The following is a 24,290-nucleotide window of genomic DNA, read 5'->3' as shown; positions in this document are numbered from 1 at the left end:
TCGGCCCGGCCCCTGAGAGCGGCGCCGCTCCCTCCCCTTCCTCCCTCCTCCTCCTCCTCCTGCCTCGCTGCCGCCGAGCCGGGGCGCCCGTTTCTGCTGCGCGCTGCGCTCCGCCGGCCATGGAGCGGCCCGCGGGGGGCCGCCACGAGTGAGCGCCGCGTCCCGACGAGCCGCCCGCTCCGCATGGGGCTGCCCGCGGCGCCGCTCGCCGCGCCCACGAGCATGGTGCAAACGGTGAGGAAAGTTCGCAAGCGGCGGGAGATGCTGCTGCAGCAGCTCGGCTTCATCTGCGCCATCCTCTTCTTCGTGTGGTGCATGTCCAGCCTGCTCTCCCGGCTCGGTGAGTGGCCGCGGGCGGAGGAGGGAGCCGTGGGCAGGCGCCGCTCCCGTTTGGACTTTCCCCTGGAAACACGCGGGGAGCAGCCGGGCAGGTGCGAGCCCGTGTCGGAGGCGGCGGCTCCGGAGGCGAGGGCAGCGCGGGGCGTTTTGCGCCTCCCGCAGCTGCCTCTGCGCCCGCGGCTCCGCGCTGCCTTCCACCTTCACCCGCGGAAGGGGGAAACCCCCGGCAACGGCACCCGCGCGTTTTGCTCATCTTCTCCTCCAAAACGCTGCGCTTTGGGCAAGGAGCGATGCTCATGTCGTGTTGTACGCGGTTTGTTGCTTCGTTAGTGCAGGAGCCCTGTCAAGCGATGCAGTTACAAGGAGCTGCATCAGGGCAGGGTGCTCCCCGCCCGCAGCGCGCTGGGCGCAGCTGGAAGCGCTTTTCCCGCACCCCGCATCCCTCGTGTGCGAAGCCAGAGGCCGCGGGTGCCGCGGGGCTCTGGGTAGCGGGGACAAACCAGGCTGAGCGCGAGTCCCGCCGCGTCCCCAGAGCGAGGACAGCGGCTTTCGGCGCCCTTAGGAGGGCTCTGCGCCTCCTCACGTGGAGGCTGGAGTTAAAGGGGTCTCTAAAGGGAAATCTCGTGGAGCTGGTGCTTTCCGTAGCTCCCGCGCTCAAATTATTACTGCTATTGTTGGAGATACACGAAGGGCTGGTTGCCATCCTAGATTTAGGAGTTTAGTATCATCCTCCGCATTAGCGTTTTGTTCACCCCGGAACTTTGAAACAATTTTTTTTTTTTACTTGTGGTTTTAGATACACACACACGCGCGCACACACACACACACACATATAGAATATATATATATATCTACATCCATAACGTTTTATTGTGTGGGATTTCTTTTTCTTTTTTCTTTCTCTCCTTTTCCCCCCCTTGCACTACCTGGTTATTTTCATTAACTTCCTGGTTTGAGAAAACAGCTAGTTTGGGTGGTGATTGTATGTATGTGGTTTGAGGGTTTTTTGCTGCTAGAGTTAAAGACTTTGCAGAATTTGGGGGGTTTGCATGAGAAATGCCATGACTAATGAAAGTTAGCTTTTTTTAATCCCCTGGGTTATCAACTAAATCCCCCATAACCTAATTTTTGGTGGTATGCTGCATCAGGTAGTGGGGTTTTTGTTTGTTTGTTTGTTTGTTTTTTTCAGCTTGCTAATTTATACTGCATTGTATCTATAAACACTGACCATCTGTTCTCTATGTTTCCTACAATTGTGGCAGGAGATCATTTAATCAAGGGCACTAACCAAACTAACTTCCAAGCTAGATTTTTTTATTGCAAGAATCACTGTAGTGCAAAGCACAAACATTGTATGATGATGGAATATGAATTACCAGGTCAGATGCTGAAGAAGTTTCATTATTGTTGATATTCATTTGAAATGGATAGAGTTGAGATGGAAGTGATTTAATTAAGGGGGGGTGTATTCTTCCTTTGAGAATTGTAGTTGCATATCCTACATTATCACAAGTGCTTCTTATGTACCGTGTTCATGAGGCAGCTCGTAGCATGCTAGTTTATGCAGAAACCCTGTTGGTTTGTAAAGAAGTTTGTTGAGACTTGTGGGCTCTCATAACGCAGTTACTTTTAATTTTCCCCAGCAAGTTATGCAAGGATTGATATAATCAAATATACCCAATACTGACAAGACCAGCTGATAGTTTCAGGCTAAATCAAGGTATAACTGACCCTTCCTTATGTGCATTGTTATTTTTTGAGAAATCGGTGATGTGAACATGTAAGTGAAAGCGTGACGGTTGCCCGTGTCAGCATAGCTGGGGTGGTTCATCTAGAGTAGCAGTAAGACTTGAAATTCGGCAGTGCGTGTTGGAGCATGTGCCTGCTGCCCAGCACTGCCGGGCACTGGTAGCCAGGCTGCGTGGAGAGCTGCAGCCTCTCCAGCTGCTGTGGTCAATGCGCTGGTGTGTTTCACAGTCAGACGTGCACATCCAGTGCAGTTAAGATGATGCATACTGAGAGTAAGCATAACCTCTTTCTGTTCCATACAGGCCGAGAATCTGCTGTTGCAGACAGGCACATTTTATCAGAAATATGGAGGAACAGAAGATTGATGGCATCGCCTAATGAAACACATGATGGAAAGAACTGTACAGAGCCAGGTAAGATGGGAAAGCTTCATGATATCTTGTAAGCTGCTGAGGTGTCTTGTGCTGTGCAGTCATGACCAAGTTGTGATCATGTGTTAGGATAAACATAAGTGTCAAAATTATTAAAAAGGAAAAATGTACCATGTAGGAAGAAGGTTTATGATGCTATGGGATGCAAAGATTTTAGCTACCAAAGGTAGAAAAGAACATTTAGGTATAATTATGTTCTGGAGTTGCTGTGGGTCTTGGGCTGAGAGTTGGATCTCACAGGTTTCTTTTGGTGATTGCTTCTGTGTGTGTGATGTTACGGTTATTGCAGTAGTCATGAGAGGTGCACTCTTCTAGAAACCATGCATAGCTAAAAACAGGGTTTGAGATGCCAGTGAGTGCAGTATTTTGGGTTCATTACCAGTCCAGACTTAACTAGTTTTTGTCTTTTGCTAAGATTTTTGCTGCATACATAGTGCACTGTGCATTTAGAGTGCGATTATAATGCGTGGAAGAGGGTGGTAAGGAAAGTTATATGGATACCCCGGAGTTCATTCCAGTTTAAGATTTCCATCCTGGCCGGAGGATAGTAACTGACTGAGGGCAAGGATAGATGATGCCCTTTGATATGATCATTAGTCCCCAGTGCTTTTGTCTTCCCGTCTGTCTTCCCAGTGTATGTTTCCTTCCTCTCTTTCCTTGCTTCTTGGTTTATGGTGCGTGGGAGATGAGACATTTTGCCAATGGCACCAGCCAAATTAATTTCAAGTTCAGATTTCTCTTTAACAATACAATTCTTTGATTAACCAGGAGATGACAGTAGGGTCAGTACCTTCGTGCAGGCAGCCTGAGGCCTGGGTTGCTGCCAGCCCCCAGGCACTGAGGGGGATGTGGACAGAGCTCCCTCCTCTTGCAATTACATGCTTTAGCACGGAGATACCTGTTAGATAGATTCATGTCTCTGCTGTGCTTGTGCACAGTAGGGGGAAATACAAGAGCCTTGTTCATGCAGGTCCAAAAGCTTAAATGTTATTACCTTGACGCCCAGGACATCTAGACTCCCAAACTGAACTTCTTTCTACTTCTGTTAAGGAATTATTTGAGTTAGTTTGTTGTTGTTTGGACCTGTAACCCTACAATACTGCTGGTTTATCATTCTGAGTTCTTCACAGAGAAGAAAGAAATAAATGACCTTTTGGAAAGACATAATTATTCCTGATGAGTACTCAGAAAATACTCTTTCATCCCTTTTTTGTTTTCTTCCACATATTTGGATGCATCAGTGAATGAACATGCATGTTTGTGTGCACATGCATGCACACGTATGCAGAGCCAAGCCAACAGAGAGTTGGGATCAGAAGGGTGCTCTCCAAGTTTTTAGTGGGTATTTCCATAGAAAATGAGCAGGAACTTACCTTGCAGTATGATAAAACTGCAAAGGGAGAACATTCTCAATATGCTCATGTGTAAACTGGGATATTTGAGAAATGCCGACTCTCCAGATACTTAAAACAAGTGAGTTGGCTTCCTCCCCTCCTCTACAGCTGAAAGATTAGTTTAGGATCAATGGATTAAATAAGTCAGCATAACTGGTCATTTTGATTTGCTCTCTGAAATTTCAGTCTTTGAGGTGTCCTTTTCTCTGTAACCACAGCTGAGAGTCCAAGCATGCTTCAGCATGCTGAGGCCTTAAGAAAACTATCGTGCGACTTGCATTAAATTCATGATTTCTAACCACAATGCTGAAATTAGCCTTTGTTTTTAAAAGATATTGCTTCAAGTTGGAACACAGATTTAATGATCAAACTTGTCATGGTGTTGCAGTGGTAGCCTTTTTAGTCACTTCCTGTTGTTCTGTAGTTAAGTGCAGGTTATCTCTCTGGTCTTACATAGCTAAGGGGAGATACAGATGCTGCATAAGTGGCTAGATAGAAGATAGCTGCAAATACAGGGAGCACTTGAAAATATCTGAAACTCTTGTTCATTGGACAAGAATGCCTTTATAAGGCTCAGTAGTCATTATTGCTTGATAATAACTGATTGTGGGTTGTTTTGGTTCCTGTCTGATTGTAATGTGAACAAGATACTTGACCTAAACTGGATCAAAAAGGAACTAGTAGCATATGGAGCATCTCTGAGACGTGTAGCTTGTTTAACCCCCCAACTACAGCTAGAGATAATAGTGACAGCAACAGTGACTTGATCAAGATCACACAGGAAATTGGTGAGAAAGTATGCATTTTCACTTGAGACATGGGAATTTTCACTTATTGTGTGTATGTACTGTATAATGCTTAATACTTAAGTGCTTTCTCTAGCCTCTGTTATGGGATGTGCTTATTCCATGTATTTCCATATCTTCTTTAGGCACTAAGGGTCCTGCAAATGTGTGTGTGTCTATATGGTTCATAGCAGTTTCCTTAGGTGGATGCTTCTGTGAGCGTGTTTAGGATACAAGAACTTCCTAACACCTTGGGGAATGTAAGTTCTTGCTGAGAGCCTGTTAATCCTTTCTGTCACTGCTGTTGTGTCGCAGTGCTCCCACTTTATTAGCTTCCCACACAAGTCTGTAGCTTTACTTCCCTTTCCCCAAAGGCTTTCAGAAAAGTTATTTTATTTGCTGCCTCATCCGCTTTTCTTACATGCAGAGTAAATTCCCAATTGTCAGAAGTTGTGGCTGTAGAAGTTTATAGGACTGTGAGAACCCTGCAGTCCGTGACAGTCGTGACAAGAGCTCATCTGTGGCAATATATCTTGGGGGGAAAAAACCTCATAAGCTTTTAGCCATAATGGAGGAGCCTGCATTGTGTGAGCTTGCCTCTTCTGCAGAAGCAGATCATTTTGTATTGTGTTGTTCAGAAAACATTATTAACGCTTCTGGGACCATTGTATCAGAAAGGGAAAAAAGTCTTTGAAGTCTTGGCAACGCTGCCTATAAAAAGAACCCTGAGGCTGTGACAAAGGAAAGAAAGATATTAGTGAAATGGGGGGGTGTTTAAAAAAGAGGCTGTTAGTGCTGGAGAACTAGAAGAAAAGATATGTCTAACACTGGAGGTTAATGGGGCTGATATTCCTCAATATCATTTTTCTGATAGAAACTATTTTGCAGCCCTAAGGATTTCAAGATAACCCATATTCCATACAAAGGACCTGGAGGTTGGCTTTGGGAAGGAGGCGGAATGTTTGTGAGCGCCAAAACAACCTCACGTCTAATCCAGACTGAGACCAGTCACGAAAGGTGGTGTGTCCTGTAGTCTTTTTCTAGTAAAAATGCTTCTTGTCTTGCAGTTGCCCCTTTGTTGGAAGTGCCTGTGCCATAAAAGAGGCAAGTTGTTGTAGAGAGCTGGGTTGGGGGCTTAAAGGCAATGTATACAAGTCTGGACTTCAAAAACTCCCTGAGAGCTGGAGATTTCTGAATTATGAATCTTTTGCTCATTTCATATTGAGCAACTGCACAACCCTCTCTGGATGGCTGCTGGACTTAAAAACAAACCTTTTCTTTACAGCCCTGAAAATTATTCTTGTAAATATAGGAGAAGAGGTTGATCTAACCCCAGTTTAAAGCAAAATCATTGGAAAGGGTTAGTTGTCATTAACACCTTAGCAGATCTCATTAGTTTGCAACCAATTTTCTTGGTCGTATCCAAATTCTCACTTCCATCTGCTGACAGCTCGCTAGCTTGCAAGTGCCATCTGCCCAGCAGGGCTGATTTACAGCTTCTCTGCTCCCGTGGCTTGCCTCTTGTTTCACAGTGTTCCCACCATCTCCGTGATCTCCAGCATCTTGAGTGACATTGGGAGAGCAATTCAAAGCTGGGCTGGTGTGGTGTGTCCACCAGGCAGGCAGTGTCTATCCATGTGAATGCAGCGGGTCATGATAGTCTCTTAAGCCAACTGATCTAGAAGGTTTCCTGTTGTGAATATTGTTGTGTTAATCCATGTATACAATAGTGTAAGCATTTGAATGATTTACTGTGAATTAGACATTGATCAGAACAAATTTTTATTACACTCTTCTGACACTATGAACATGGACAGCTTGTGAGCGACAATGATTTTCGCCGGCAGGGACCTGGTTGGAGCCTTCTCTTTCCATTTTTGCCGGTGGGTACAACTGTGGGCTGGGGGAAAGATGGGGTCAGCATTTATTTCTAGGCCCTGCTGCGTTTTATTTTAGAATTAAAATGCACACAGTGGCCATGCTTTGTGCTCTTAAGGTGAAGGAAAAAGAATCAGTCATCTACTGTGAAATAGCCTGTGTTTGCTAGCAGCGTGTGTGAGAGTTCTGAATCAGAATCAAAAGTCATTAAATCTGTGTATATTTTACATTGTTAGTTATTCAAACCTTGGGGGCTCATGGGGAATGTGATGCATTGTAGAGAAACTGTGGAAGCCTGAAACCGTTTTCCTAGCATAGGAAAAGTGCTGGGCTCTTGTGTTCTACAGATGTCAGTGCTGGTGCTCTCAAGGACTAGAGGAAACACGACTGGATTTTCAAAGTAATTTTGTAAGTTTTTTTTTTCCTTTTTTTAAAAAAAGGAAAAAAAGAAAAAGTTATTTCTTGTGCATTTGTAGTGAAGAACATGTGATCAACTTTATTTAACAAACATGGTGCTTAGTTAAATACACCAATCTCAATATGGATTTATGTATTCTATTCTTCTCAATCCTCATAGGCATGTTAATATATAGGATCCTAAACTGCGTATTTATATTGTTTTGCTGGTGGAATTTGCCATTTTGTCCTGATTTTTCTTTTTCTTTACACAATATGATAATGATCTTCCCTTGATCAAACTGTAATATACCGCTATAGTTTCTCCTACTATTCATCTATGCGTTTTACTGAGATAATGCAAACAAAAAGCTGTGTTGTGTTACTTGCAAATATTCCACCCAATCTTACATAATCAGTGAGACTTTTCTCTGCCCTTATGCACAAAAACTGTGCAGTTTTGTCACCTGCTCACCTGCTTGTTTGTTTTTTAGTGTCTCTGGACTTATTCTTGTCCCTCCAGATGTTGGGTGGTCAGCTTCATTGTCATCTTGTTCTCATGGTTTCTCTTTCCCTGCGGGAGCAAGATCTGTGATCATTTAAAAGCACAATAAATGGACTAGTAGAAGGTAGATGACAAGCCTTTGATGACAAGTTATTCTTGTTTCCTAATCAGAATTCACACCTGGATTTAGGTTGAAATTCTGACATTCTTTGCCAAGCATAATGATGTGTGCATTAAAAGGGCTGGTGTGAGTAGAAATCACATGGGAAAAATGTTTTGTTCATATTTTAGATTTTTTGTGAATGCATTTAGAAAATGTGCTTTGTTTGAAGTGAAAATTTAAAGAATAACTGGTATTATGCCTGAGCTGTTCATTTTTCTAGCAGTGTATTAATACTGGCATCCAAAGCAGCAGAAAGAAATGAGACAAACATCTCTCTGTGCTTTGGCTCAACCTGCTGGCAGAATACCCTGGAGAGCTGAGAACATGAAACGAGCTCCAGGGTAATTTATCCCTTTCCCCAAGTCTAGGTGCCAAATTTGCAAGTAGTAGTTTAGCACATGGTAAATAAGTGACTAAAATGCCATTTAGAGGTGTAGTAAATGGGCAAGTGAAACAAACAAACAAAAAAACCCATTTGCTATATTCTTAAATCTAAAAAAATGTTGCATAATGATTTTTTTTTTAAATGACTTGGATTCACATACAGTTGGTTTTGGTCCAGCTGGAGCACGCTGGATAAGAATTTTTACAAGACGAGGCTTCACTCTGAAACCAGGAAATAGGCTTGAAACAAAGAGGCAATCTCTGAAATGCAGCAGCTTCAGAACCAGCTCTCACATCTGTAGCTACAGGCCTGCACATGCTCTGGATGGGACAAAGCCTGGGTTTGCTGTTCCTGAATGCCTGATCACAAGTGTCTCATGTTAGCCAGGCTCTGCATTCAGATACCTGCTTTCCTGTATTTCAGATTGTAATACATAAGTTTTCCCCAAATGTTAATGTGGTAATACTTCCAACTTCCAATATTTCTCCCTGTGACTGAGGGCAACTCAGGCAGACAGCAGCATATAGGTTGCTGGCTGATGTCAAGGAGGAATCATGTAGTGGAACACAGAATACAATATAGGCGTTTTACTCCCAATCTAGGCTCCTATAAAGATGATGCATGAACAGGAGGTTGGACTAAAAAGACTTCTTAAGGTTCCTTCTGCCCTGAATTTCCTGCAGTCTTGTGAGTTGGTATCAAAACCAAATTTTACTTGCAGCATCTCTCAAACTAAGGATTTCACAATCAATGAGAACTGGACACCCAGATCTACAAAGTCTTGCTCTTAATATTAATGTCGTTCTTAGTGTAGTTTGTATGTATGTGTGTATTTAGATCTGTTCTTATTTGCTAATATGACCATGCAGCCTGTCTAAAACTTATAAAGACCAGAGTAGTCCAGTTGCTTCCCACAGTAGGTGGCTAGAGGAGAAAAAAAAGGTATACATCTTAGGTTGTTTTTTTTTTTTTGATAAATAAACAAACTGGTGGGTTTTGGAAGCCTGGTAGGAGAGACACATTTATGTCTGTGACACCTGCATAATTTTAGGTAAGAATTGTCAAAAATAGCAGTTCGCAAATTCTTTTGAGACCTGCAAGACTGCAGATAGCATTTCTGCAGATTCTAGGTTTTTTCTAAATCTCTGTTTGTTCCTGAGAGCAGAGATGCCTTCTCTGTGCTCTCAGTTTCTCATCAGATCTGCCTGGACTGTACAGTGTGGAAGATTCACACTGCAAGCTGGGTAAGTGCAGAAGTAGATGGTGGGAAGCAGCTGAAGGTGAGAAATTGTTACCAAAAGTTGCAAAAGTGATAGAGGAATTGAGATTTGGAGTTGGGTGGCAGAAGACCGAGATTAGTCGGTCATGGAGAGGAGTATTTTCTTTTTAGGGTGGGGTGTGGGGGGGTCAGGAGTCTGCAACAAAAAACAAGTAGGGTTTCTGAAAAGTCCATAAGGGTAAGCAAGGCTTATTTTCAGCTTGGTACATGAAAGTATCTGCAGCCTATAATCCATTTTTTGATTCTTAGCATGGATTGCAAAAGCGCATGTTGACAAACTGTACTAATGCGTCCACGTAGATATAAGGCAATTTAGAAAGCTTCACCAAAAATAGGCCTTCTTGAGTCTCAGTGTTTGTTTTAAAAGTCAAAATCACCAATTTAAAAATACTGTTGGCCACGGAGTGCTGTTTCATTGCAATAAGTCACTTTGTTTTAATAATATTCCTGATAAAAGCCCTTATTACTGCATTATTTATTCAGAGGTTACATGATTTACTTATACATTTCTATTATTGTGTTCATTAATGCTAAAGATTTTTTACAGGATAGATGTGGTTATCCACATAGCTGTCTAAAAATACTCCATGAAGGCTCTGACAACTGGCATCGCTCCTATTCTACAGGCAGGCAAAACCTTCAAGCAGTAGTGATGGCTTCCTTTATTATTTAAAGTTGGCAGACACTAAAGGCATTAGAGTAGAAAACATGATAACCTTAGAAACCATGACTCAAATTCGTTCCTGCTGGGACTCTACTGCTGAGTCGGAATAGAGTGGAGCAGATCCTTTGGGTAGAACACGGGCTGTGCGTACATGTCCCTGTTCATTTTTCCCGTTTTTACAACATGAAACTAACAGGATAACGATAGTGACAGGTGGGATTAACAATCTGAGAGTGTCCTCTACCCACGGAGGCAAAAGATGCTGAATGTGTCTCCATCATTTCTGAGAGCAAGGAGGTAATTTGGACCCTGCCCATTGTTTGTTGGTCTGTCTGCAGACACTGCTGACACCAGATGACTTTTGTCTTTCATGGGGGGCAGTCACTGTTCAGTGGGCAGGGGGTAGTATTACTGAATCAGCTGCACAGAGATATTAAAGCATGTGAATAGCAAGATGTAAATGCTCACAGAGGGTGGGAAAATTCTAAACTTTAGGATAGCTAATTTAAAATTAAAGAAGTTATGTTTAGAAACTCGAAGAAACTGAACTGGGGTAACCCCCCCTTTTCCTTTTGTTGTGAGCCAGAACGTGCTTTGAATTTCGAGTTCCTTGTCCAAAGTACAGACATCAGTCACTTGTTCCTCAACCCTCTGAGAGCAGTTCCTCGCTGAGGTGTGCTGCCCTATAGCACTGCGCTTGTAGTGGTTCTAAGGTTCTGCCTTGCAGACCTGCTGCTGGAGGATGAGACCCTTCTGGTTTAGTTGTCTCTTTAGGTACATTTTCGTGCCTTTGCAAAGGTAGCATTCTTTGCCTCCTCACGTTACAGGTCTTTAACACCCTCCACAGGATCTTTGGCTTCTGTTGCCTCAAACTGCAGGGTTTTTTCCCTCTTCTTTTTCAGCTTTCCATAAGTCTTCCTCTTCTCTACTTCTAGCTTGTGCTTCCTGCTTGCACTTTGACATGACTTTCCAGTATCTCTGCTTTTTCTTACTCACTTGATGCTGCCCCTCACAAATTAGTATGCAAATCTAGAAAATCTTAATTCTTCCCTTTTTTAAATCCCTCCTTATGAGCCATTAGTATCCTGGCACCTCAGGAGCTGAGCTGGCCACGATTGCTTAGACTGGGAAGAAGTCAGAGTTACTGCTCTAGCTATTCCAGTCAGAGTTACTGCCCTAGCTATTCCTATGTCGGTCACCTGCTCGCTTAGGGTGCAGGGAGGCCAGGAAGGTCCTTTGGTAACTATAGAGTCGACTGTCCTTGTTGTGAGATGCAGTTTCTGTTGCAGAGAGCTCATAATAGAAATAAACAAGTAAAGCGGAAGAAAAAAAAAATAAAAAAGGCAATGTGACTTGCCTGAAGTCTGTAGAGACGGTCAGTAGCAAAGCTGTTTATTTTATCATTTATTTATTTATTTATTTAATTCATAAATTGTACCAATAGTAAGTACACTGAAGGATGAGGTTTGGTTGCTACTAGCCCTTCTCCCTGGTCAGTTCATAGTTACTCTTTCACATTTTACTCCTCTGCTATGATGTATTCCATAAGAAACGTAACTTTTCACAGAAATTTTTTTTTCTTCATATTTTTATGAAGTCTAACAGAAGGCAGTACAAAAATTAGTTACGAGCAGGAATGGATGATAACATACCAATGACCTCTTCAATATGCTGGATGTTTCTGATTTAAAGTGATACATAGAGGTTGTCAGTGAAGTACTGAACTTGTCTTTGCAGCTTATTGTACCAGATAGCTGCATTCTGCTTTGTACAGTGATCACCATTTCCCCTTCTTACTTACCTAAAGCCAGAGGTCAGCAGGAGCCCTGGAGCATGTAGATCTTTCCAGGTGCTCCCACAGGAGGTGAGGCCTCCTGTGGCCGCCCCATGCACGGGTGGCAGCTACAGCGGCTGCCCACAGCGAATGGAGGGGCCAGCAAGGGGGTTTCAGGCTGGAGTCCCCAGCGCGGGTCCAGGGAGATGGGTAGCTGCTCGGGGTGTTGCACGTCTCGGCTGCATCCGTGGTTCCTCGGGCCAGGACAGTGTTTGCTGCTGGGTGGAAAATAGGTTGGGGCCTGTGGTGTGAGTGGAACTGTCTAAAAGATCGATACTGCTTTGCTATGCCCAAAATAAAAAGAAGCAATCTGTTGCTTTCGGGCTAAAAGAGCAGCAGTATTTGCTCATGCGTGAGCAAATCTGATTTGCCTGAATCAAAGGTTGTTGAATTTTATTTTCTTGATCTTTAGAGGGCCTTTGACTTGGCCTTAACTGAGTTCTTTGAGTGCAGAACAAGAACAAATATTCCAGCCTTGAAGTCAGTCAGTTATGTTTTTTAATTCTCTTGAGTTTAGTATTGTCTTTAGCCAAGCAGGATTGATTAGTGTAACAGCACCTGGTGGGGGAATTCTTCTTGGAAAGTCTATCTGGGATCATCTCCAGAACTGCTTTAATCTGTGGATATTCAGGGCAACTAAGTTTAGCAAGTACTACTTAGGTAATTAAAGGTTGGAGCTGGGCTGCTTTCTCTGCAAGACAGCACAGACTAGTAAACTAGATTGACTCACTGGTACCTGCTGAATAACATAACCCATTCCCAAGCTACGCAACCTTTGACTGTGTTACAGGATTTTCATGGTAGAAATATTACTCTCTGTGTAGTGCTGGAGGTAGTACAACTAGCACAGGTTAGTTATGTTAAAATGTATAACTGCCTACAAAACAGTTAACTTGAGATTAAATTGAGGACTATTGCTACAAGCTTTTTGTGGTTATAAGAAGTGTTGTGTTCCTAAAAGGTCAGTGACTTTTGAAACTGGTGAGATTTTTGGACACCATTAATTATTTTCAGGATTTTTTTGGTTTTATTGGATGCTTTCAAATTTTGGTGTTTTTTTCCACCTCCATCGTCTCCCGTAGAAGCCCCTGCAGGGTTGAGTGCTGTGGAGACGCCGTTCGCTCCTGCTCTTCTGGGGTGACGCTGGCAACTGGAATGGGACCAATGTGCAGGTTTCTTTATGGGGGAAAAAAAAAAAAGGTTGTCCTCACAGCTGGAATGCTTCCCTTTCATCCAAACAGTGGCTGATCACAAATATTCTGGTTGTGCTGCCTTGCTGGCTCTGGACTGTGCTGTTAGAACCGAATGCTGATGGGCAGCTCTGCGAGACTGCACCAGACCTCTGCCAGGTACTTTGTGGCAGAGCTGTGATCAACAGGGCATTTCTGCCCTTCTCCGAAGTGTTTTCGGGTGTGGGGGCTAGCTAAGTACCTCTGTAACTCCTGTAAGAGACAAGGGCCTTCTGTATCCAGCATGTTGGGTGGAAATCAGCTGCAGTGGACCATGCTGGTTGTCCCTGTCTGGCCTACAACATTTAGCCCTGCGGTTTAGCCCTCCTGTGCTCAGGCAGCAGCAGGGGGTGATGTCCCATGAATCTGGAGGGCCTACGGACTATGCTCCCAAATGGATATCCTGCTCGTATTATCATTGAAAGTAGATTCTGATCTGTTTTGTATAGAAAACTAAATTCCATCTCTACTAGGTGAATGGAGTTTTGCAGGGGGGCAGTTGGAGTAAAATCATACTGGTTTTTGCTATCAGTGAGCTAACAGATATGTTCTTTTTTGTTGTTTTAGTTACTACATTTGACTGCAGTAGCTGTAGTCCTGAAGTTTGTGTTTAATAGTTCTGTTCCTTGATGTGAAACATAGAGCCCTGAGTAAGTGCTTCACGTTGGCACAGGGATGGGGAGCTCCTCAGTTCGAGCTCTGGCTGCAGCAGGGACTGCCCTCTGTGACTTTGCCTGTGTTCCTCCATTCCTCAAAACAAAAAACCTTTATTTATTTATTTTAATTTTTGCTCCTTGGGGAATCAGAGTAATTAAATTAATTAAATTACCAGTCAGTAATCTAGATCTCTTTGACTCTTTTACAAATATTATCCTGTTAGACGGAGCTCTGAACATGTAAAGCATCTTTGTAATGCTAAGCCTTGTTGTTCCCTGCAGAGAATTAAGATGATCCTGGCTTCTCCAATAGTAAATTTAGACCTAATTATATGCCACAATATAGGTTCTGGTTTAGAGTTAGTCTAAACATGGTGTAGCTTGTTAAACTCACTAAGGCATCTGCTTTTTCCTCCCTTTTTCAGTTCATTGTTCTCATATTTTGTTTTTGACTTCTTTCTTCTCCCTATCCCAAACTCTGCAAAAACTTACTGCTTTTTCTGTTTAAACATATTATCTTTAATGTAGGAAAAAAAGGATTTCTTATATTTAAATAGTATTTGAGTTTAGTCTTTTACAGGAGTAGAAATTCAAAGTTTAACACTCATGTTCCAAAACAATGCATGTATAGTCTGCAAGTTTATGGAAACTACAGTAATTCTTTTATAATGGTAATGACTGTTTTTTTCCTTTTATTTATGTTGAGGGAATAGTAAGGGAATAGTAAACCCATCATTGCCTTCTATTTTAGTTGTATGGTGACTTTGTATATTTAATCTACAGAGGCAACTTGGATCGTATTATTTAACAGCCGTGGGTAAAAGCCTCTTGCAATTATGGGATTAGCCAGAGTTCCTCTGTGTTTTGATTCTGCCTGAAGTCTGGTGTGCGAGTGTGTGGCTGCTTTGTGAGGACCTCCGTTTGGCTTGGGTTGGGGTGGAGCGGGGGATGCTACAACCATCCCGTTCCGCATAAGAAGACTTACGTTGGCCAAAAGCTTTTTGTATTAAAAGAATGGATTAAATTAAATTGTGCTGGTGTTTTTTTGAATGCTGATACGAGTGCCAGGCAGTCCTGTGGCTGCTGCACAGCAAAACTGAGGATAAGAAATCTGCCCTAGCTGGCTGTTCAGCTCCGTGGTCCATGTTTTATGAGGAAAGTTATCTGGAGCATTTGTGTTTCTTTGAAAGGAACGTGAGTAGGGAGTATGCCTTCTTTTCTCTTATGTGTAAGAGAAAATACTCACTTCCCCGTATACAAATGTGGAGATGTGTAATTAAAATCATCAGAAAAATGGTATTGTTGTGGGATACTAAATGATAATAAAAATCTTTAAAATCCATTGTTTTTCCCAAGGCTTGCCAAAGGTTAATGCCATCCATTAAATAGTTCTGACTTTGAAGAGAGTGATACATTGTTTTGTTTATTCCAAACTAAAACAGGATACTTTTACTTAAAATTATTTTCTGTTGGGAGATATCTATTACTTCAGATGTTTGAAAGCCAGACCAGGTTGACTGTTGTAAATCAGCAGAGCTAGTATTTCCTGATGTTGTGTAACAGCTAGTGATGTGACACTAGAGTTTGTACCTCAGAAAAAGCTGATTAGTGTAAACCTCTGTTGCCGTGTTAAGGATGGGCTGGAGTGACATCTCTGCTGAAGTGAAATGCCCCACACAGAGCATGATTGCACTTCGTGCTGCAGATATAGTCCTACAACTCAAAGTTAATCTTCTCAATATATCTGTGGATTTATTTAATTTTGGATTTGGATATATTTATTTACTTTTAGTTGATATTTGGATTAATTTTTCATTTGATTGGCACTTTTTTGTCTACTTTTGAGACTGAGAATATGAAATGCAGTTCTCTGGTTGGGAAGCTAGCACACAAATAAACAGCAGTCCTTGGAGGGGATCATTTTTGCCCTCGGGGAAAATTAAGAACTAAGTTTGAGATGTTCTAGCCATGGTAAAATAAGTTCAGGTTGAAGGGCAGATTTTAAACATACTCATGGTGGAGCTAATTCATGAGTTCACTTGGCTCACTTGAGCAAGTTTCTGATTCAGGATAGCATTTGAGACTAAACTTTAAGCATGTAATCAACTTCAAGTCAAGAAAGTTGTTGATCCTTCCCTGAACTGGGACATTTTCACTGCTTTGGGCATCATTCAGTAAGGAATATTTATGTTTCAGCCCATGTTCAGGCAAAACGGGACTTAGTAGAGGGAGTAAGGGAGCAATTCCTTTGTGTGTGGTTTTTGTTTGCTTGTATTTTGTTCCCACCTGTCACGTCCCAAAATAATATTTTAAGTGGTGTGGCCACTGGCCCTTTCTAACCTGTTGTTTACATCAGTGGGACCAGGATATATATCAAATATAAATAAAATATGAATACCAAATATATCAAATGCAGCATTGGACACTACGATCTTCCTGCCTATGTTTAATAATTGATCCATGGGAAAAAATATGCTTGGCAATACATCTAAGTCCATTGCACAGGCTTTTAGCCATCCTCATTAGCTCTTCACTGTAGTCAGATGTGATGGATCTTCCTGAAGTCCTGCTCACCACAGGTAAAGGTGGTAGAAGTGGCAAGATCTGCACTGAGTGACTCCGAGTCCCCTGGTGAAGCTGAAAATACGGTCACAGGGCAGTACACAGAGTAGGGGGGAAAAAGGGAAAAAATCAAAGTTGTCAGTGACTTAAAACTGGGATGACTAAAACTACTCCGAATATTTAGATATTTGAGGAAAATACATGTATCAGTGCCTGTATCAGCAGTGCGTATTAGGTGATCTAGCTGAAATCTTTGTGTCTTGACACCCAGTGAGATCCCCTGCATGCAGATACTCTACCCTGATTTACATCAGGGAGTTCATACTCTTAAGAAGCACTGCTGCTTAAAGTGGGGAATAGAGGTTTTATGTCTTTCTCTGTCTCCAGCGTTTGCATATCCTGCAAGGCTAGTGTATGAGCTGACCATCTGATGACCTTTAGAAATATAGTCTTTGTAGAGATGAGGAGGGATTTTGTAGTTGACAGATTTATGCTAGCAAGCCCCAGGTTATTTAGGGAAGTCTGGAATTTTGTGCTCTTGGATTTAAAGAATATTGTGTAATTCAGATAAAAGGCAAAGTATTAGAATTTTGATTCCACTGAAACATCCTTCATTTTGGCACTCCCATAGACATTGTTTTTTTTATTCATGTTACCGGTGTGTCTCATAAAAGAGAGAAAATACAAAGTTTCCTTTTAATTTTGTGTAACCATTTTTCTTTCACAGCAGGGCTACAAAGCTGCCTGGGAAGCTTGTTCTTTGTTTTGAACAGTGACTCTCCTCGTTTTGATCTTAAATCATTCCAAATCACACAGTTTGCCATCAGGTGTGCATATTTCCTCTGCTAATTGTATAATAAAAGCACTGGCATACTAAATTTTATAGTTAAACCACTGAAATATCCCCGTGTCACCAAAATACCACCAAAATAGGGAGGTTAGAGATGAGTAGGAAGGAGAGGAGCTGAGGAACAGGACATTTCAAAACTATTACTGTTCTTCAGGAAGGGCATTTCAATTAGTACAAATGGAAGATGCTAAACTGAGTTTCTGTGGATTTTTACAACCACTTTAGAATTCATGTGTTAAATTAGTTTCACTATTAGCTTTTGCAGAAATATGTCTAGAGGAAAGCAAAGTAGCCATTGCTTGATGCTTCCCTCTTGGAGAGGCAGACAGTGAAAATGAATCACTGCCAGACATACTTTGTTGTTGTTGCTGCTCTACTTTTTGCATAGAAGCACCTTTTGGTGGTAAAACAGACACTGTAAATCTCTAGATTTAATGTTATTCATTGTCCTTGGCCTGGGGAAAAGTGCCAGGACACATCCACAGGAGTGGTGTGCATGATTCAAAAGCACTGTGCCCCCCTACAAATGAGGTTGTTGACCTATTTCTGTGGATTCAAAGACGCGGAACTTACATTAGCGGCTTAATTTAAAGCAAAATATTTTAGTGTTGGTTGTACTTCTGTCACTAGAAATTATTTCTCTATCCATGAAGTCAGTCTCCTTGAACAGGAGAGGGAAATGGAGGGGATGAGGGGAGAGAAGTCTAAGGGCCTTAGTACCTGAAGAGAGAGATGGGTTCCCAGCAACATCTTCAGCGCTGGGAAAATCTCGACTGGAGTGAGATGTCTCCGACAACCTCACTAACTCCATCCCTAGGCACCTGGACAACTTGACACTTGAGTGTTCCTACTGGGGAAAAGATAAGGAAAACTTTTTGCTGTGCTTTAAAAGATTCTGTATTTTCTTCCTGGAGCATTACAGGTCTCTAAGCCCACTTCATGCCCACAGCACTCAGTGAGGTCAGTGAGGACTTCTGAATGTGAAATAGTGTGAGATGCCCAAGGAGCACGTTGAGCAGGCCTGATGGATGCAGCCCCTCCGAGGCCTTGGGAACACTTTAATGCCATTTCTCCCTGTTACCGCAAAGTGTGTTCCTCTGGTAAAGGCGAGTTGCCTCTTTCCCCAGCTGAAGGTGAGACTGCCTAGGGAACCGCAGCGTAAACAGGGAGGCACTGCATTCCTGCTTCCTCCAGGGATAGAAAGTCTAATGAGTAGATGTCTGGGTTGTTTCATTAGACCTGGTGTTTGAGTGCTGTCTTAGTACTGTTTGAGCCCTAAGTGTGGCACATCTGATTTCACCCACTGTGTCTGGGGCATCATTTATGGAACTGAACTAAAAGTGCTTTTTGGCCTGATGCAGCTTAGATTGTAAGCAACTACGCATTAGTTTGTGCTGAAGAATGAGGATCACTGAATACCTCAAACAGAAAGGCAGTCATAACCACAGAATACTAGACACTAGGTAACTGCACATAGGCTGGATACACCTCAAATTGTTTCTGAAATTGAACACTGCATCTGAAGCATCTCCACCCTGCAAACCTTTCCAATCCTGTAACATATCTATTTTGTGTTAGACTTTGGTAGATTGCTTTAATTATGAGACGTTTTAGTATAAATATGATTTTGGGGGAACTTGTGTGTGATTTTGAAGAATATTTCATTGTATCATTTGTCATATATCTCTGCCTCATAAAATAAGTGACAGCAGGATGTATAGAGGATATATAGTTTACCTAGACCTTCCTTTTTTTTTTTTTTTTTTTTTTCTTCATTGCAGGTAGCAAAGAAGTTTAGAAAGTAAAATTTAGGGTGCTGTGCGTAGTGTTGCCATATGGTTATGACGAATGTGATTTCAAAACACAAACTGTTTTTTTTTTTTTTTTTTTTTTTTTTTCCCCCTCTCCCTCTATCTGAGGGTCCTGTCCCCATTTTGGACACAGGGTGTTCTAGGGCTCTTGTCCATCTCCTAGGCCTTCCAGACCTGCCAGTTTGAGGAATGCTGCAGGCCTCGCTTCCCCACCAGGCAGGCTCTGGGACCCGCTTGCTGCATGCAGCACAACAGCCACCCGGTTTGTCCCCTGGGCTGTTCACGGCCACGTTTGTCCCCCGGGTTCCTCCAACCCAGTGGCTCTGCAGCAGCACCAGCAACACCAGCAGCACCAGCGCCGTGTGTCGCTGACGTGCTGGGCAGCAGCCGCTCTGCGGTGGCACTGAAGCCTGCTCTGGAGCCTTCAGCTCCTCAGAAGCCCAAGCCTATGCCCCCCAAGGCTCCCTCTTTAGGCAGGGTATCGTGCACGCTCTCACTTGTTCTTATCTCTCCTGAGCATCTCTTGTGTCTCTCTTTATTGATTTCTTTTCTTGGCGACTGGGCATGCGCGTAAGCGCCATCAGTAGCAGTGCCCTCCAACTTACTCGCGCTCTGTGTTTTCCAATTCAGCATTTGGACACTTCCCAGTCTTTCATCCTTGCTACACATTTTTGCTAGTTGCTGTGTAGAAAGACATTGAAACGTGGATGGACAGCAGGCTTCGGTTTGCCTTGCTGCTTATTGATTTTTCTGGCAGAGTCTGTTACAGCGGAGTCAATGAAGGAATAATGAACTTCACGGTTTTCCAGGATGCATAGCAATGCTTTTTCTATCCAAAGAAGATAGGCTGTGATAAATTCGAGACCCTTTTTGTACTGAATATGTCTCACTAACTAGAGGAGTTGAACTGATGGGGTATTTTTCATGGAAATCGTGAGGAAATTGGACCATAGCAAAGATTAATAATATTCTGCATTTTGTGCATCTCTGCCTCTGCCCTTCCAGCTCCCTCTAGTGTTCATTTATAGCTTATCCCTTTCCAGAGCAATGTCCCTAACTTTCCAGTCCCATGTACAAACTCCATCCAGTGCCAGATTATTGGATTTTCGTATTCCGATGCAGTATATTTGGCCAGAATGTGAGGCTTTTTTTTTTTTTTTTTTTTCATTTAACAGTTGTTAAATGTACACTTCTCCAGGAAAGAACTGTGAATTTTGAACACCAAGAGATGGGATTCAGAGCAAGACTTGCTACTTTGGAAAAATTATCCAAAAAGAGGGTTCCAGTGGCCTCCTGAGAGGTCCTGTGAGCTGTGTCACATGCCTGCTGTCCCTGATGTGGGCATGTGTGATGTGCGACAGCACCAGAAGCAGAATGCAGAAGTAGCTGTTGTGTAATGTCAACATGTTTCCAAGGCTTGAATATGCTAGTGAGTAATAGGGGTCGTCTCAGGTGAATATTAATAAACCCCACAGAGCATAATGTAGCCTACTGTGTTTTCGTTTACTCTAGATATTAGAGCAAAATTGCTTTTAAAGAAAATGTTAAGAAGGTTATGTTTTTTCCCCCTTGATGATGATGCTTTTTCCTGTCCTTCTGCTCGTAAAGGCAGGCTGCCTTAGTAACCACAAGTCCAACAGACCAAGCTTCCAAGTGACAAATTACTATTAGTACATTTTTACAACCTCATTAAATAATCTAAATAGCCTGATTTTATAATTCTACATCTGTGGATGTTTTTAAGGAAATATTTTAAGTTAATTGCCAGCCAGATCTCATGCAGCAAATAATCAGATGAACCCCTGATTCAGAGCAGTGTTTAAGCACACTGCTAACAAGCTCTCCTAAAGTCAGTCCTGTTTTTTAGGTGTGCTTTTTAAACCAAGACCTCAAAGGAGAAAATAACTTCTGATTTTGAAATAACATTTTGGTGGAGAAGGAAAACCTTTTCTCAAACTGTGAAACTGTATTATTGAAAAGAAAGATAGTTTTTATAAATAGAAAATTTGCTTATTATCTGTTCCATGCATACATTGGAACATGCTCAACAGTAGCAGAGAGCAATGCTTTGAACCTGGAAGTGCTGACATGCTGTTCACTCTTCCTTTCTTCTGAATTTATATCCGGAGCCCGAGGTCCTACTTGCAAAGCATGAACTATCCAACCTATTCTTTTCCAACTACTCCCTCCAGAGATCATTTGCATCTGCAGAACTGGTCAGCAAGCCTTTCTAGGCTCAGTGAAATATATGCTTCACAGCTCAGTGAAATATATGCTATTTTGAGGTACCTTATCATTGTGTATTGACCTGTCTTATAATGGAGCCCTTCAATGTTCAATGCCCTTCAAGGGGCAGAGTGTTACTGTTGGACCTATTTTACAGGTAGGGAATGCAGATCTGGAGACATTAGGCACATGATTTAGTCATGTAAAGATCTAAGGCTATGCGCAGGTTAAAACAAAAGAGGTCAGAGTATATGTAAGGAAAGGGCTTTTCACCGTGAGGCAAGTCAAGTTTTGCAACAGGCTGCCCAGAGCTTGTGCAGTCTCTGTCTTTGGAGACTTTCAAGACATGCTTTGTGCAGAAGACCTCCTGAGGTCTCTTCTGGCCTGAATTTTCATAAGCTCTTGTGATGCACAAAATCCAGTAAGAGATGAGCAAAACTGAGGTTATTCCATCAAGCTTGACCCAAAACTGGGAACCATGGCCAGTTTTCTCTCAAAACTATGCCTGAACGACATCAGCGCTCATGTTCGGCATAGCAGTTTAAGAGTGAGAGACTTGCTTAGTACATGGGAGAATAGTGTTGTTTCCATCACAGACTAAGTGGTTGCAAAGTCATGTTTCCCAGGACCCAGGAGCAAGCCCTGCAGACAAGACTATCAAGTGATCTGGCTGAGAGTTTGTTCCAGCCTTCCAGCTAAAACTGGAAGACTCTGCAGCCAGGAGCAGGAGGTCACAAGAAAGATCGCGAGTATGCGCAAAGATGAATGTAGATTAAGAAGTTTATTAATTTCTGCTTAGAGCAATGTCAAGTTCATTACTACTTGCCTTTTCTGGAACTGACAGACAAATATTTGGTTTAGAAAGACAGCAAACAAGAGGGGGGCTTACTCTAGCCTTCTGATTCAACCAGCAAACTCTGATGGGATAAATATAAAGAGAATTAGTCTCAAGTATCCTGGTTACTCTCCTTGCCACCTGTTTTTCAGTGTCTGTAGCTAGTGCAGAGAGAGACTATAATCCTCAGCAAAGAGGGTTGCTTATTTTATCGATGACCCTCAACATAGTATGACAGAGGATATGAGTCTCCCGCTTCACTATGTAGAGCACTCCATTTATCTATCATCTGCTGCGAGGCCTGAGTACCTAATATAGTGCCATGTTAATGTAAACACCCTAAGCACCTTTCCAGCTGTGATTGATTCTAGGTAACTGAACCTTCTTCATCTAGATTGGAAGCTCTTTGCCTGTATGTTATTTGATGAAGAGTTAAAGCTCAGTGTGTATTTTTCTTACATTTTAAGCAACATGAAGGAAATTCTTTGTGCTTTATGGGTGGTTAGAATACAAAAGGGAGAGCTACTAAGCTTTTTCCTTTGACTTTTTCAAAGTGCCCTCAAAACATTCTACTGGGCAAAACAAAAAGAAATTATGATTGGTGTAAATGGAACATGCTGAATTATTTTGGTAGGCGTGTAACCGTTTTTAATCTTGTAAATTGCTACTGTATTAAAAATAGATAGGAATTACACCTACTAAAGCATCTGTGGTGTGAAATGGGCAGCTAATAAACTAAACATTTTGAGCTAGCAGAAGGAAAAGAAAGGAGCTGACATCATAAAGGCATTGCTGTTGTTATGGAAGTCCTGCAGGTACTTTTCTGTTTTTCTCACTTTTTTTTCCCTTTTTAAGTAAAATTATTACATAAGTATGTGTCAGAAAACTGAGTCATCTGTGAAAGCACACTAAAAGAAAAAAAATGCAGAGTATGTTTTGATCTAAAAAGCATTGTAATTGTTAAACATCAAAAGCTTCTCCAAGTATCTCTAAACCGTGCACCTATTGTGTTTTAGCTGTGAAATAAGCAGGATAAAACCTGCTGTTTGTTGCCACTATAGACTATTAGGTGTGCAGTCTTACAGTGTTAAAGCATCTAGCTGTGCTTTTGTTCCCAGCATGGTATTCTTGGTCTGTTAGTAGCATAAAGGCTATTTTGATAGTGCTCAGATGTTGTTTTCTGGTCCCGTGTGGAAGGGAAGTGCTGATAGCATAGGATAAATGAGTGCAAAATGCTCAAGTATGCCTTTACTGAAATCTTTTGCATTTGCTGTATGCATAAACACAAATATTATGCATTTACTTATTCAGTGATGTAATTAAATGACAGAAGCAAATCAAGCTAAGCTCATAAAGAAAGACTGGGATCTGCAGTAGATGAGGTGTATATATTTGGCGGTGTTCATGGCTGCATGGGTGCAGCTTCTCATCCCCATCCAGGCCCTCTGTCAGAACCTGGCCTTAGGCCAGGGCAGAAGCCTTAGTCTGCTACTTCCACTGGGTAGGAAGTACCTGGAAGTCTTAGATCCTTACCTAAGACACTGCTAGCGTCTTATAAAAACAGACTTAAGAAGACTTAACCATTGATCTCTTGGTTCTACCTGTTTATTGCCTTTTATTATTATCTTTGTTTTATTATCCTCTCTGTAAAGCAGCTCAGTGAAGCGGTCTGGGTGCACAGCTTGATACAGGGGACAGGAGCTGGGAGCAAAGTGGAAGGGAAAGTAGGAACAGCAGTTTCTTGCTCCAGCGTTGCTATTAGCAGACACCTGGGGTTTTGATGTGTGTTAGTCGTGATGTAGCACCACTTAATGAAGCCGGCCTGCCTTGCGGCCTGCGCAGCCCAGTGCTGTGCCGTACTGAAATGCCCACAGCCCTCCCACTAAAGTGCTTTTCTGGTGCTGGAGGTTCTGCAGAAACGTGAGCCTCTGGGTGATTCGTCTTATAGCTGAAAAGTGACGCAATGCTTGAAAATGGAGCCACAAGGTCTGAGGGAGACTTTCTGCTCTGTGATACAAATCCAGGGGCATTGGAGATAACCAAACTATCTCAGCTTTCCGAAGGCAGGGTTGATACTGAGTATAGAACTTTATACTCAGGTCCATGAACCAAACCTTCCTTGGCATCCAGCACATCAGCCATTGGCAGCAAGAATTAAAGCCGAGAGAGAGAAGTCTTACTGCTCCTTTCCACAGGTTACAATTATATGCAGTGCCTTCAGCATTGGCTACATATGTTGACAGTTGTTTCTTTTGCATTTATAAGGAAGAACTTGGAGTTCCTTGTCAGGATAAAAACCAGCTAGACCAAAAAGCTCCT

The 24,290-nt window shown here is 42.4% G+C and overlaps 1 protein-coding gene across 1 annotated transcript in view; it reads left to right on the top strand.

Annotated features, from left to right (window-relative positions):
• Nucleotides 1-183: 183 nt before the first annotated feature.
• SLC24A4 (solute carrier family 24 member 4) overlaps nt 184-24,290 on the top strand; it is an 85,000-nt gene continuing 60,893 nt past the window's right edge. Inside the window, exons 1-2 of the mRNA XM_088539703.1 lie at nt 184-340; nt 2,391-2,501. Of these exons, the coding sequence (XP_088395829.1) occupies nt 184-340; nt 2,391-2,501 (268 nt within the window). The remainder of the gene's footprint in view (nt 341-2,390; nt 2,502-24,290) is intronic.

This window comes from Tinamus guttatus, unplaced genomic scaffold (assembly GCF_059628265.1).
Source record: "Tinamus guttatus ecotype Peru unplaced genomic scaffold, ASM5962826v1 Tinamus_guttatus_pri_ptg000048l, whole genome shotgun sequence".
Classification (NCBI taxonomy): domain Eukaryota; kingdom Metazoa; phylum Chordata; class Aves; order Tinamiformes; family Tinamidae; genus Tinamus; species Tinamus guttatus.
Note: the sequence above shows the minus strand (reverse complement) of the source record. Positions and strands in the feature narration are given on the sequence as shown.